This window comes from Microtus ochrogaster, chromosome 5, assembly GCF_000317375.1.
Source record: "Microtus ochrogaster isolate Prairie Vole_2 chromosome 5, MicOch1.0, whole genome shotgun sequence".
Classification (NCBI taxonomy): domain Eukaryota; kingdom Metazoa; phylum Chordata; class Mammalia; order Rodentia; family Cricetidae; genus Microtus; species Microtus ochrogaster.
Window position 1 is genome coordinate 92,802,294 of NC_022012.1, and position 15,635 is coordinate 92,817,928.

At 49.0% G+C, this 15,635-nt stretch overlaps 1 protein-coding gene across 1 annotated transcript in view; it reads left to right on the forward strand.

Moving 5' to 3' along the window:
• Entpd3 (ectonucleoside triphosphate diphosphohydrolase 3) overlaps window positions 1–15,624 on the forward strand; it is a 27,851-nt gene extending 12,227 nt beyond the window's left edge. Inside the window, exons 4-11 of the mRNA XM_005348117.3 lie at window positions 1,873–1,990; window positions 3,419–3,569; window positions 5,418–5,577; window positions 6,384–6,617; window positions 8,166–8,438; window positions 8,591–8,701; window positions 9,627–9,764; window positions 13,779–15,624. Of these exons, the coding sequence (XP_005348174.1) occupies window positions 1,873–1,990; window positions 3,419–3,569; window positions 5,418–5,577; window positions 6,384–6,617; window positions 8,166–8,438; window positions 8,591–8,701; window positions 9,627–9,764; window positions 13,779–14,015 (1,422 nt within the window). The 3' untranslated portion in view covers window positions 14,016–15,624. The remainder of the gene's footprint in view (window positions 1–1,872; window positions 1,991–3,418; window positions 3,570–5,417; window positions 5,578–6,383; window positions 6,618–8,165; window positions 8,439–8,590; window positions 8,702–9,626; window positions 9,765–13,778) is intronic.
• Window positions 15,625–15,635: the final 11 nt, after the last annotated feature.

Below are 15,635 nucleotides of genomic sequence, written 5' to 3' on the forward strand. Positions count from 1 at the left end.
AGAGAGAGAGAGAGAGAGAGAGAGAGAGAGAGAGAGAGAGAGAGAGAGATGGGGGTGTGCACATGTACGTCCTGGCACACATGTGGAGTGTGTGTGTGTGTGTGTGTGTGTGTGTGTGTGTGTGTGTGGAGAGAGAGATGGGGGTGCACGTGTACGTCCTGGCACACACGTGGAGTAGTTTTCTCCTTCTGAACAACTTGTCTCCCAGGGAACAGACTCAGGTCATTGGGTTTGTCCAGAAAAAACTTCCCCACCTTCCTTCTGTCTCATGACCCCCTTTTGTAGACAAGTCTCACTCTGTGACCAGGCTAGCCTAGGGTGTGCAGCGTCCAGATACTGAGATTACCACACATGACCAAGAGTAATCATTTTATTTTTTATGTGGTCTCGTGTAGCCAGGTTGGCCTCATGCCTGTTGGGTAGCCTCGGATGACATTGAACTCCTGACCCTCCTGCCTCAACTTCCCCAGTTCATTAGATTATGGACAACACTACCATACTCAGCAATCATGGCCTATTAAAAACAAGCAGCCACTTAGCACTGGGCATATGGCCTCCTGTTTACCTCTGCAGTAAGTCACCTAAGATGACCCAGGGAGGTGAATTGCCTCCCCGCATTGTGAGACTGGGGAACCCGTTTAGACCATCCTGTCTGGGACCCAGCTTCTTAATCCCATATGTCAAGCAAAGATAGATTGAAAGCAGAGGAATTCAGAAGGTCACCACCTGAAGCCTCCTGAAGCCCCGGGGTGTCCCCAGGTGTCTCTGGCCTTGGGTTAGCATCCCTAATTCCACGCCTAACATGCATCCTTTGATACTCCTGTTTGGTTCAGGGTTGAGCTGGGCTGGGTTTGCAGGTATAGCTCCCTGGTGCCTGCCCCGAGCTGAGCTGACCAGTCCAGGAATGCTGGACAACCCTGGCTCTGCCTGGCAACCCCTGCCTGCACACTTGTCACCTCCATGATACCACAGGGGAGCAGCTGACAATATTGCATTGCACTTCTGCCCTTAATCGTGAACACTTCTCCTTCGGAGGGCTGATGGGAATCCTAGCATGGCTCTTCCTTGTGGGACCCTATGGTGTCTTTCCACGATTTCTTTCAGTTGTTTATCTCCACAGTAAACCTGGGCATTTGCTGAGATCCCAGTGTTATCCCTGGGGTCTGGACGAAGTGGGGATCCGGGTTCTCACCTGCTGCTCACCAGCTCCTTCAGATTCGGTTCTCAAAGTCATCTATGCATTAGAATTACCTGGGGAGGTTGCTGTGCCTCTTCTTAGAGATCTGGACTTACCCATTTCATCCTTCCCCAGAGTCCAGGGAGCTACAGCTGGTCTGGGGACAAAGAGTTCTCTCTTCTTGATCTGTCCCTACCTAAAGGAAGCATGTGCATTTATTTAGAGAGCCAGGTGCCCCCTTCTGCTGTTTGGCTAACCAGACACAGTATCAAGCTGCCTTCTAAATACATCTACGGTCATAGGTCAGCACAGCTCTCCATCCTTGTCTGGGAAACTTCTTTTTGTGGTAGACAGCTATTAATACAGAGGTCCAGAGCTGGTCAGAGTGCAGAGGATAGTAACCACAGAGTTCTCGGTTCTAGACGAGAACATCTGTATCAAATCCCCTCCCGACGTAGCTCGGGAATCATTGCAGAAGGCGGGGTGGAAAGACTGTGAGAGCCAGGGGCTATGAAAAGACAACATTGGGGTGGGGGGATGATGGGGGAAGAGTTGGAGAGGGAATTGGGAGTTGATACAACCGAAATAATTTTATGCATGTGTGCATTTCTCCAAGAATAAATTAGAATGCCATCCAAGATTCTCAGTGATCCACAATGACATGAAGGGTCCAGCTCTTTTCCTTTTCCCTTCAGTATGGGATCGTGCTGGATGCTGGCTCTTCCAGAACCACCATCTACGTCTATCAGTGGCCAGCAGAAAAGGAGAATAACACAGGAGTGGTCAGCCAGACCTTCAAATGCAGTGTGAAAGGTAAAGGGGACAGGAGGCCTGGGCTGGGGTCAGGAGAGCGGGAAGTGCCCTGTTGCTGCCCATCTGTGGAGCCAGCTTGGTCTGGAACCTTTCACCTCAGCCCTCCGCCTGACAGGATGTTGGGGCAGTGAATGGTCTGAGATTTCCCCTTCAGTGCTCTTCTGGGTGATGGTGGGAACCATGAAAACTTGTGTATGAGAAAGGAAGGGCCTGCCTCTGCACAGCGTGCGAGAGCAGTGAGCCAAGGTTCAACCTTTTCTTTTTTCTTTTTCTTTTTCGAGACAGGGTTTCTCTGTAGCTTTGGTGCCTGTCCTGGAACTCGCTCTTGTAGACCAGGCTGGCCTCAAACTCATAGATATCCACCTGCCTCTGCCTCCCGAGTGCTGGGATTAAAGGCGTGAACCACCACCACCCGGCTAAGGTTCAACCTTTTCTTGTGCAGATTTTTCAGCTCCCAGTTTGCGTGGGAGGATGTGAGAAAGCCAGGTGGTACATGCTTGAAGGGTGGGCAGGGCTGGAGGAGAGGAACACACACAGTAGTGCAAACACACAGACAGACATCACACACACACAAGTACGCTGGCAACCAGGTCATGCAGGGTGGCTCCCCCATAGCAGAACTGGACATTTAAATGGAGACCACCAACCGAGGCAGGGATTGATACCCACTGAGGACATCCTGAGGGTCTAGACCGCTGGAATGTGCTTGGGTTCACCAACCCCCGAGCCTGGCCACCACTCTGAGAAAACAGAAACCCAAATTAGTGCTGGAGAAGCCACGTGTCCTCCAGGGCGTGACACTTGCCAAACTTCCACTATGTAATTTCAGCTGGAGTTTGTGGTTTCTGATCCCTCAGAGTGTGTATGGATTCCTGAGGAAACACTGATCAAAGGAGAGACGGTTCATCCCCGGGTGCTCTGAGGTTTCCATGACTCCATCTTGGCCCCAAGTCACAGATGGCATCCAGGCTGTCAAGAACTCCTTCCACCCATGGACAGCTAGCGTGTGAGGGTGTATAGGTGTGCGTGTGTGTATGCATGCCTATGGCAGCCAGGGGACTTCCTCGGCTGTCGGTCGCTAGTACCACCCACCCCCACCACCTTGGGGTCTCTCTCTCTCTCTTTCTCTCTCTCTCTTTCTGTGTGTGTGTGTCTCTCTCTGTCTCTGTCTCTGTAAGCTAAGCTAGGAAGCTGGCCAGGGAGCCCCAGGGACTCTACTGTCTCTGCCCCACCCCCTCAAAGCTGGAATTACAAGCGCACACCACTCCTAGCTCTTTACTTGGGTTCTGGAGGACAGAACCTTGCAAGTGCTTTAAGGCCAAACTGTGTGTGTCCCCGCCCCCCCGACCCCCCGACATTTTATTTAGAAGTCTTTTACTGTTGTTTGTTCTAAGGAAGACTAGTGAGTTCTGACCACTTGCTCCTCAGGCTCTGGAATTTCCAGCTATGAGAATAATCCCCAGGAGGCCCCCAAGGCCTTTGATGACTGTATGCTAAAGGTCAAGGAGCAGGTGCCAGAGTCCCTCCATGGGTCCACCCGCATTTACCTGGGAGCCACGGCTGGGATGCGCTTGCTGAGGTAAGGACCAACGCCACACAAAGAGTTCATGTTACTCTGTTTCTGGGAGCAAGCCCCAGAGGAGAAAAAAAGCCCATATTCTGGTATAAATTTAGGCATTGGTCGCTGGGAAACCTTTAGCCATTGTTTTCACAGTGAGTAAGAAATGCTTCTAAAATGGATTCCTTCTCTGTGGTGATTTCACCAAGACGGCTAGAAAAGATCAGACTGACGTGACATCTGGTCACGGGGGATCCTGTACTTCCTTGCAGAATAGTTGTTTGGGCCATGGGTAAACAGTCAGTTAAATTCTGTGGTAAGTTCAGCCCTTAGCCACGTTGGCTCTGCCTCTGTACAGAATGTTCCCGAACTTTGCAAGACAATGCAATGTCTACCCCTCACCCAGGTCAAAGTCTTTGGGATTTTTAAGGAACAAATGTCTCGTTCTCTCCACTCTGTTCCTGCTGAATCTGTAGAAGAGGACATTGATCCCAGGGAGATATCTTTTGTGTCTTTGTTTTGTTAAGATGGGGGTTTCACTCTGTTGACCAGGTTAGCCTGCAACTTGCTAGGTAGCCCAGGCTGTCCATGAACTTAAAGCCATTGTCCTGCCTCCACAGATTATAGGTGTGATCCACCATGCCAAGTCTAATGTCTTTTCTCTTTTTTATTCTTTTTTTGTTTTGTTTTGTCTTCCTGTGCAGTGCATTGAACCCAAGGACCTTGCTAGGCAAGTGAGGTCTGTCTCCAGTCTTGCTGGGCAAGCGCTCTGCCAGTGAGGGGCCTCTCCCGCCCTCTCCATTTCTTTACTCTAGTGTTGCTTTGGCCTAAAAACAGAATTTTTAAAATAATTCCAGAACAACAATGGAAATATAGTTTGTCCAGGGCCCGGGCTTCTCAGGGTTTTGGAAGTATGGTGCCTTGTTCATGAACCCAGCAGGAGAAAGGACCAGGCAAGCCCAGGCACCGAGCGCTTGAACACCGTCATGTAAAGAAGCCCAGAGCATTTGCTGCTGGATCAGACTTTTCTGGATGTTTCTTTATCCTTACCATTGCCTCTGCAACCAGGGCCTTTTCCTCCTTCCCTCACTGAGCAAGCAAGCACCCCAGCTTCCTTTCCCCACAAACAAAGGGAGAATTGTCTCCACGTGAGATTTCTCTAGAGCAGTGACGCGCAACCTTTCTCACGCTGCGGCCTTTAATACAGTTCCTCATGTTGCGGTGACCTCCGACTGTAAAATTATTTTCGTTGCTGCTTCATAACTCTAACTTTGCTGCCGCTGTGAATCATGATGTAAATATCTGATATGCAGGGCATCTGATATGTGGCCCCTGTGAAAGGGTTGTTCGGCCCCCAGTGGGGTCGCGACCCACAGGTTGAGAACCACTGCTCTACAGAATAACATGGCAGAAAGGAGCTCTGGCGACGTGGTGCCTGGGTAACCTGCTCTGAGGGTCACATCTGGTGTTTTTCTGGTCAGGGACCTCGTGTGAAATTCAAGGAATCCAATGGTTGGGCCCTCTCCCTTCCCCTTATGTCCTAAACTTTCTGTTTTTAGCCAAATGAGGCTCCTTTCTATGCTACCCCCCCCCCCAAAAAAAAGGTCACTATTATGTCCTCTCCAGTCTTAATGTTCCCTGCTAGAGCAAAACCAATAAGAGGTCTTTCTGATTACTCACCTCCTGGTGGAAGGACTAGAGGGGCGGGGAAGGGGATGACAAACGGGCTTCCACCTGGCAGTCTGACAGGTAAAGACATGCATTCCCCCTTCCCAGCCACCCTGGGAGATCTGCGGACGGCTGGGAGGAGGCTGTAAGCCCACCTTGGCTTGGCAGCGCTCAGTCTCTTGTGTTCTTTGCCTTGCGTAGGTTGCAGAACGAGACAGCAGCTCACGAAGTCCTCGAGAGCATCCAAAGCTACTTCGAGTCCCAGCCTTTTGATTTTAGGGGTGCTCAAATCATTTCTGGGCAAGAGGAAGGGGTGTATGGATGGATTACAGCCAACTATATAATGGGAAACTTCCTGGAGGTGTGTGGAAGAAGTGCATGGTTTCTAAGCTCACAATGTATCCCATCCCTGGGGGTGACAGCTGAGGTGGGGGTCCTTGCTCAGGGGGCATTCCTTCCATGCAGTGCACTGGGGAGCCCTGGGGACAGCAGCTAAGGAAGGACAGTTACGTACTGGACCAAATGCATGGACCAGGCAAGAATCGCATGGCTTTGCTCTTCCATAAGAAATTTGGGAGGGATTTAAATTTAACCCTGGGCTCGTTTAGAAGAGCAGCGTGAGGATGACCCTTCCAAGAGGATCATGACTGCCTGGAAATTAGCGTCCTCAATCTTTGTCCAGTGTCCCCAGAGAGAAGGAGTCTTCACTCATGTCCCTGGTCTCCTCACAGTCCCCCCCCCCCCCGCAGAGGACATGCAGACCACACCCCGGCCTAGACCTCTGACTCCCCCACAAATATATTTTGAATTTTCAAAATAATTGTCATGATTAATATTTGGAACTCTCACATGAAACCCTACCCATGTAGCCCCTCCTGGCGTCAGAGGCCTTAGACTCAGTAACAGGCGAGCCGGGAGCTCCTAGCAGGGCAGCAAACAAGTAGGCCCCCTCTGCTTTGTTCCCTCCCTGCCTGTGTACGTCACACACAGCTCGTGAGCTGCAGGCATTTGTGTTACCAATTCAGTTTATAATCCCTAACCTAAGAGAGAACCAGCCCTGGGCTCTGTCCCTGCCTATCAGTAGGACTTGGAACTTGGGTGGAGAGCCCCGGCGAGTGGAGATGGTGTCTTTGGTCTTTCTCTCATTTCTTTTTCCCCATTATGCAGAAGAACCTGTGGCACTTGTGGGTTCACCCACACGGAGTAGACACCACAGGAGCCCTGGATTTGGGCGGCGCCTCCACCCAGATATCCTTCGTGTCAGGAGAGAAGATGGAGCCGAACACCAGCGACACTGTGCAGGTGTCCTTGTACGGCTACACGTACACGCTCTACACACACAGTTTCCAGTGTTACGGCCGCAATGAAGCAGAGAAGAAGTTCCTGGCGATGCTTCTGCAGGTGCTGAGGGTCTGAGCCAGGGGAGGGGTCCTGCCCTGAGTGTCCATCCTCACTCCAGTCTGCAAAGTGGATAGAAATAGCATCGTAGCCTCACATCATCCCGGATCTCTTTCTCCCTCCCCTCTCTCTTCCCCCCTCAGTTGTGTTAACTGCTTCCAGCAAACAGGAGTGAGAAAAACTAAGGAGGATCCTGACTGCAGCCGTAGCTCAGTTGGGAAAATGCCTGCTGGGCAGACTTAAGGACAGGAGTTTGATTCCCTGCACATGCATGGCTGGCTGCACACCTTTAATCCCAGGCTGTTGAAGTAGAGGCAGGAGGATCTCTGTGAGTTTGAGGCTAGCCTAGTGTACACTGTGAGTTCCAGGCCGGCCAGACATGGTCATGTGTGCTCTACTGTGGATGCTGCAGAGGCAGAGGCGGGCAGATCCCTCGGTTCGCTGCCCTGCCAGTCCATCCTACTGGGTCAGCTCTGGGCTAGTGAGGGAACCGGTTCCAAAATCAAGGTGTGGAGTGAGAGATGGCGCCACAGTTAAGAGCACTCGCTGCTCTTTCAGAAGGCAGGAGTTTAGTTCTTAGCACCCACGTGGCGGCTCAAGGCAACCTACAACTCCAGTTCCGGGGGATCTAGCACTCTCTTATGGTCTGTGAGCACCCAAATGCTCACATGTGCTTTGTGCACACACACAAACACACGCACAAATAAAATAAATGCTTACAAAGGTTAGGTGGAGTGGCACATGCTTTTGATCTGAGCATTCATGAGGCAGAGGCAGGTGAATCTATGAATTTGAGGCCAGCCTGGTGATTCCAAGCAAACCAGGGCTTCACAGTGAGACCCTTTCTCAATAATAATAATTAATAATAATAATAATAATAATTTAACTAAAACAAACAAGTGGACACTGGAGGAACAACACCTAATATTGATCTCTGGCCTCCACAGGTGGTGCACAAATGTACCTGTGAGTACACACACACACACACACACACACACACACACACACACACCCAGGTTCTCTTCCTTGAGCAGCAAGCACTTTACTGACTAAGCCATCTATCTCCCTACCCTCCCATATTGTTTTGATTAAATCAATCTTTATGGTTTTTATTTTTATTTATTTATTTATTTATTTATTTTTATTTATTTATTTATTTTTTATTTTTTTGGTTTTTCGAAACAGGGTTTCTCTGTGGCTTTGGAGCCTGTCCTGGAACTAGCTCTGTAGACCAGGCTGGTCTCGAACTCACAGAGATCCGCCTGCCTCTGCCTCCCAAGTGCTGGGATTAAAGGCGTGCGCCACCACCGCCCGGCTTTATGGTTTTTATAAACAGCCAATGCTTTTTTGTCTGCCTCTTTTATACATGTATATACCAAGTTATCTGAAAATGCCCTTGGGCAGGGTTCTTAGGACTCCTGCTCCCCCGGGCAGTGGTGCACGCTGTGAAGTGGCGGCTCTCATCCTCTCTTTGGGCATTGCAGGGTAGTGGCGGGGAGAATCTTCTAGAAGGAAACTGTCCCATCTCACACCTCCCTGTCTTGCCTCCAGAGCTCTCCCACTGAAACGAACATCAGCAACCCCTGCTACCCGCGGGGTTACAGCACCTCCTTTGACTTGGGCCATGTGTTCGGCAGCCTGTGCACTGAGAAGCAGAGGCCGGACAACTACAACCCCTATGATATTGTCACCTTCACGGGAACTGGAGACCCATGGCTGTGCAGGGAGAAGGTGGCATCTGTGTTTGACTTCAAAGCTTGCCAGGAGCAAGAGGCTTGTTCCTTTGATGGCATTTATCAGCCCAAGGTTCAAGGGCCATTTGTGGTGAGACCGAGGGCCGGATGGCAGGTGGGGGGGCGGGCTCTGCACCCCCAGGGGAGTGCCCCTCCCCCATCCTTTTCCTTTCTCTGTCCTGTTGTCTTTATTCCCCACCCCCTAGATACTTGGCAAACTCACTGCCTCTGTCCTGCTCACAGGCATTTGCAGGGTTCTATTACACAGCCAGCGCACTAAACCTCTCCGGAAGCTTCTCCCTTACGTCCTTCAACAGCAGCAGCTGGGACTTCTGCAGACACGCCTGGATCGAGGTCAGTATTCAAAAAGAGAGGGTGAGTGAGCGTTGAATAGACAATAGAGCTGAACATTGTATATGTGTGTGTGTAAACATGTATTAGTACATATATTTACGTATGTGTATCTTTGTGTACATGCGTGTGATTACCCCCTAGAGGTGGTGGGACCTGAGAGAATGGAGCTGATAAGTCAGGTGGACGAAAGTCCCATGCAGTAGCCAACTTTATTCAGAGCATCAGACAGTTTATGTGCCGGGGGTTAAGAAGAGTCACCTGAGTGAAGTGTGCAATCACAAAGACAAGCCACACGTGGCAAAGCATGTCTTCCCAAAGAGGCAGATAAACAACAACAGCCGTTTGTGACAAGTAACCTGAAGTGATCTCACTCCTACACCTGGGAGGGGCACAGAAACACTTTCCAAGAACAGTTCTGTTCTGGAGAAACTGAGGTCACAAGACTCTTGTCTTGTTTTCTTGGTGTCTTCTTACGAGCTCTCAGAATTCCCTTCACGCGACTCTATTCTTGGACCATGTTCCGAAATGTACGTGTGATATAGGAAAGCATGTGTATCCATATGTGTGTATATGTGTGTGTCCATTATGTGTTCAGGGTTAGCACATGCTATGAGACCCTACCTGAAAATAGATAAATGAAAGAGAAAAAGCAGGCCAGGTCAAAGCAGCCTTGGTGTGGGCAATCTCCATGACCTGGATTGTAAGCAACGCTGGGCAGTTACTTCGGGTCTTATGCAATTGTGTGTGTATGTGTGTGTGTGTATGTATGTGTGTGTGTACGTGTATGTATGTTACCTGTCATTTTCATCTTGACATTCTGAGGGATGGGTTCTGAGACACTGCTGTCACCCTCAGGTGCTCCCAAGTGCACGTTTGTGGGTTCCCCTGCCTGCCCCCCTCTCAGATGCCTCTATCTCCTTTCCAGCTCCCGTCCATGCTTCCCAGATTTGATGAGGTGTATGCCCGGTCCTACTGCTTCTCAGCCCACTATATCTACCACCTGCTCGTGAACGGATACAAATTCACGGAGGAGACTTGGCCTCAGATACGTTTTGAGAAGGAAGTAAGTCAAAGCACATACTGGTTTCTTGTTTTCCTTGCCATAGAAAGGTTTATATGCGTGGATGTAGAGGAGAGGTCAAAGGTTAAAGGATGACCAAATCTTGCTGATTGCCTGTGAACACCCCAGGAAAAGAGGTGACAGAATTTAAAGCCGTTGTTCTCAGGAGATTGCTGCAGATGAGAAGATTAGAATTGAGGGCCAATGGGTGGGTGCCCAAGGAGGGGGGAGTCTGGGCATGAGAGATGCCAGCCTTCAGCTCAGAGTGGAGTGTAGTCACTACTGAGTTCACGTTTTTCTTTTCTTTTTTTTTTTCTTTTCTTCTTGCAGACATGGTCTCACTATGTAGCACAGGCTGACCAGGAGCTCACTATGTAGCCCAGGCTGGCCAGGAGCTCACTATGTAGCCCAGGCTGGCCCCGAGCTCACTATGTAGCCCAGGCTAGCCCAGAGCTCACTATGTAGCCCTGGCTGGCCTGGAGCTCACTATATAAGTACTAGGATTAAGGATGTACACCATCTCTCCTGGCTTATAATTTGTTTTATAACATGATAATTAAGTACTCTCCATGTTATACAAATGACAAGGTAAGATATGGTGTTGAGAGCGTGAGGGGTTCACATTAGCTCCTTCTCATTAAATGAAAATTTTCTCTTTAAGAGAACCTGAGGTCACTGTGATTACAGACTAAACTGAGGGATGGGGAGGGTCTTCTTGTCTCAGTAATAGATAGATGGTATAGCAGATGATAGGTGATTATATAGACGATAGGTAGATTAGATAGATGATATATTGATGGTAGATTGATGTGCTGGATGAGTGGGTGGTAGGTAATAGATTAAATGATGATAGATAGATGGAAGATAGATACCAGAAAGAGATGGACAGATAATTAGGCACTCGGACAGACAGATGATAGCCAGATAGATAGATAGATATTGCCTAGACCTAAGATGTTTAGGAAGCAGAGGGACAGCTGCTTCGGGCAGAGCTTGCCTGTGAATCTGGTTGGCCACTGCTGTATTCCCGGTTCTGATAGAATGTTCTCAGTTCAGAAATGGCTGGAGCAAAGGCTACAGGATGTCTGGAGCCATGCTGTTCAGTTCCAGCTTTGGTAAAATTGGATTAATCCAATCAATATTCCGAATTAAGCTTGGGGCTGTCTATTTTCATGTAAGTAAAATTGAGTCATCTAAAAAAAAACAAAACAAAACAATGAGGCTGTCTGGAGGTGTGGGGATGTGCCAAGCCCTCTCCTAGCAAGTGCAGGCATCTGCCAAGCATACTGCAGGAATGGAGAATATCTCTGCACCGAGGAGACGCTCTGGGTTTAAATTTCCTTCCTGGGACTGGCCAGATGGCTCAGCTGGTGAGGGCCCTTCCCAGTGACCTGATTCAGTCCCCAAAACACACACTGGAGAAGAAGACAGCTCCTGCTTGTTGTCCTCTGACCGCCACATAGGTGCTGCCGCATGTATTATGTTCACATACACACACACACACACACACATGCACACACACACAGAGACACATACATACACACACAGACATACATACATAGACAGACACATACATACACACACAGACTCACATAGACACACATACATACACAGACACATACATACATACATACAGATACACACACAAACACACAGACACACACTGTAAAATTTTTAAATTTTACTTTCCTGACACTGCAAAATTTTTAAATTTTAGTTTTCTTTAATGGTAAAGAATTTGCTCCTGGCCAAGTGGTTATCTATTTACAGTTTAGGAACTCCCTATGTCACTTTGGCTTGCTTGGAACTCATGTAGGCTAAGCAGGCTTTGAACTCCCAGAAATCAGTCTGTCTCTTCCTCCTGAGTGCTAGTGTGTGTGTGTGTGTGTGTGTGTGTGTGAGAGAGAGAGAGAGAGAGAGAGAGAGAGAGAGAGAGAGAGAGAGAGAGGTAATAAGAATGTAAGCAATCAGGTGGCAGTGGCACACGCCTTTCATTCCAGTACTTGGGAGGCAGAGGCAGGCTCCCTGTGAGTTCGAGGCCAGACTAGTTTACAAAGTGAGTTCCAGAATGGCCAGGGCTACACAGAAAAACCCTGTCTCAAAAAACAAAAACAAAACAAGACAAAAAGGGTGTACACAGACAAGGAGATTTTCTACACAAGCACTGAATACAGTTTAAAGACAGTAGTCAAATAGGAAGGAGATACTACAAAGTTATAGAAAAAAGCAAGAATGAGCAATTTTTAGGAAGAAAAGTAACACTCTGATCCCAGTAACACTGTGATCCCATGAACTTGTGACCTTGTGAGCCTGTGAGCTGTGATCCTGGCACTTGAAAAGCAGAGGTGAAGCAGGAAGGAGTTCAAGGCCAGCCTGAACTACTTGAGACTTGAAGAAGAAGAAGAAGAAGGAGGAGGAGGAGGAGGAGGAGGAGGAAGAGGAGGAGGAAGAAGAAGAAGAAGATCCTGTCCCATGCTAATATACAAATGAAAAGTTAAAAAGAGTAATATACAAATTGGAAGTTTAATAAAAAGTTTTCTTAATGTCAAGCCAGGGGCCAGTGAAATGGCTCAGTGGGTAAAAGCACCTGGGCCTGATGGAGTCCCGTTCTCAGATCCACATTGTGGAAGGGGAGAACCCACCCCTGAAAGTTGTCATGAGATTTCTACATGCATGCTGTGGCATGCATGCACTCCCACGAAGACACACACGCACGCACACACACGCACACACACACATGCATGCATACACACACGCACACACACGCACGCACGCACAGGACACTAAGCAAAAGTGTGATATGAATAAATAACAAGCAAACACTGCCATGGAAGAAGCCAGCGCTGTCATTTAATAGCTGGGCCAACAATTTTGAAGAAGAGCGTCATTTGAGATGAAGAGTACAGATGGTAAATTTGATTCACTATAGATTGCAAATTCAAAATATGGAGATGTCTAAAAAGACAGCCTTGAAATATGATAGTTAAAAAGCAGATGCAAGGCCAGATGTGGTGGCACATGCCTTAAATCCCAGTACTCTAGAGGCAAAGACAGACTGATCTCTGTGAGTTCAAGGCCAGCCTGGTCTACAGAGTGAGTGCCAGGACAGGCAGAATTACATAATGACACAGTTTTAGAATAGGGACAGGAAAAGGGAAGGGGAGAGGAGGGAAGGGAAGGGGAGAGAAGAGGAGGAGGGAAGGGAAGGGGAGAGGAGGGAAGAGGAGGAGAGAGGAGGGAAGGGGAGGAGAGAGGAGGGAAGGAAAGGAGAGAGGAGGGAAGGGGTACCTATCAGAAGACATGAACACAGTGGGCTTCCCATTTGGGCTACACACTGTTTCTAGGACCCAATCTTGGGTTGGGTCAAGACCTTCTAACCCTTTCCTTAAGCACAAACAGGCCGGTCACCCTTCACAATAGCAATGCTTTCGCTGCTGGGATGGTGCCTCCGCTTAGCTGGGCTTGTAGGGAACTCAGTTTTCTGATCATCGTACTGAAGGGGGAACCAGATTCTTTGTGGTTATGGTGCAGTATCAGAACATAGCAAACCCTTTGACCTTCTCTTCAGGGTGTCCTGATGTGGCATTTCCCTCTGTATGCTGTGAATATGTTTTATTACCATTGGTTAATAAAGAAGCTACTTTGGCCTATGGAAGGGCAGAATAGAGCTGGGGGAGGGGAGAGAGGGACTAACTGAATGCAGGGAGAAAGAAGGCCGAGTCAGGGAGACACCATGTAGCTGCTGAAGGAAAAAGATACTGGAACCTTACTTGTAGGCCACAACCTCATGGTGATACACAGATTAATAGAAATGGGTTAATTTAAGATGTAAGAGCTAGCTAGGAATATGCCTGAGGTATTGGCCAAACAGTGTTGTAATTAATATAGTTTTGTGTGATTATTTGGGTCTGGGTGGCTGGGGAATGAAGAAACAGTCTCTGTTTACAATGACCTTGTGTGGGCTGGGACCAGCCTACAACTCTGCCTGGGAACTGAGCCATCTGCTCTCCTCTGCAGGTGGGGAACAGCAGCATCTCCTGGTCCCTAGGATACATGCTCAGCTTGACCAACCAGATCCCAGCTGGAAGTACCCTGATCCGTCTGCCGATTCAGCCCCCTGTCTTTATGGGCATTCTGGCCTTCTTCACGGCCATCGCCTTGCTGTGCCTGGCGTTTCTTCTGTATCTGTGTTTAGCATTCAGGACAAAGGGACGCTCTGAGAATGCCTTCGAACAAGCAGTGGATTCGGATTGAGCCTTCCAAGCCTGAGACTGCCTGTAACCCACCAGAATGACATCGGACAATGTGAGCAAAGTGGCTGCCACCAGGACCTGCTCCATGGTTACACACCAAGGTCACGTGCCTCTCAGCTGCTGGCTCCCATCAGAGCACTGCCTGTGAGAGTTGCCCCTGCAACCCTTCCCCACCTGATTGCTGATCCACTGGGAATCAAGGAGACACAGGCAGTCACATCACGTTCAGAGACTTCGCTCCATCACTCCAGAGGAAATCAGGAACATAATAATTTAACATGGAAGAACTGACCACAGGGCCCGGCTTCCATTTTCTCTCCCTCACTATTCTCCTAGCAAGGCGCCCATGAAGGCTCTGACTGGGACATCTCACCCACGCCATCCTATAGGTCCTTTGTAAGTCCAGCCCTGTCTCAAATCACTGACACTTCTTTTAGCAATCCCATAAGCATTAAGCTCCCTGGCTGGTAGGATGTAGCACTGAGTGGGGAAGATGATAGTACAGAGTCTCGTGTAGCTCATGCTAGCCTCCAGCTCACTACGTAGCCAAGAATGACCTTGAACTTCTGATCTACTCCTGAGCTCCTGAGCGCTGCAATTACAGCTATGAATCAATACACCCAGTTTATGAGCTGGAACCCTCAGGCTTCATGCATGCAAGGCAAGTATTCTACCACCTGAGCCATAGCCCTAGCCTAAGAAAACTGCAGCCCCAAGGATGCCTGGCCTTGTCATGTAGGCAGAACCTGAAGCATGAAGACACGCAGAAGTCACTAGAAGGGTAGCTCTTCTCATCGTGGAGTTCCCCCTTGGGGCTCTGGTCCTGGGGCTGCTACTTGGTGTGCCATCATCCTTGTGTGTGGTCTCGGTCTCACTGCTCTGCTCTCAGCCAGTCCGCTGCCCGGGGCTGCCTTTCTGCTGTCCTCATGGCATGCGGTTTCCCACCGCTCTCACGGGTATACGCGACCCTGTCCTAAGACATCCCAGGCTGGAATTTCTGACCAATTACTTACCCCAATTACAGTTCTCCCCGAGTAGCTGCCACACTTGATTTGGGGGGGGAAAAGGCAGTCTTGGGAGTATTTCCCTCCAAAGTGGGAAGAGAAAGGGCTTCAGCAAGCCCGGTAACTACAAGCTACACATCAATGCTATTTCACATGGCTGGTTGTGGGCACTATATAGAATAAACTCTTATTTTTATTTTGCATTGCTTATCTGTTAATTTAAATATGCAGCCCTTTCTCCTAAGGAGACAGGGTGGTATTTTTAAAAAGAAGACCGTTCCTATTACGTAGCTCTGTTCTGCCTCCTCCATGCTGGGATTCCTGAGTTTATTTTTATTGAGTAACAAGTTCTGGGTATTGAACATGGATCTTTTGGTTTGCATGTCTTTTACTGACTGACTGGGCTGTCTCCCCCAGCCCTTGTTTCAGGTTTGAGACAGGGTCTTGCACAACTAACAAAGATGCATAAAGCAGAAATAAAAACAGGCGCTGGAGAGATGGCTCATTGGTGTGAGTACCAGCTGCCCTCCTAGAGGTGGCTCACTGGGGAGAATACCGGCTGCTCTCCTAGAGGTGGCTCACTGGGGAGAGTACCGGCTGCTCTCCTAGAGGTGGCT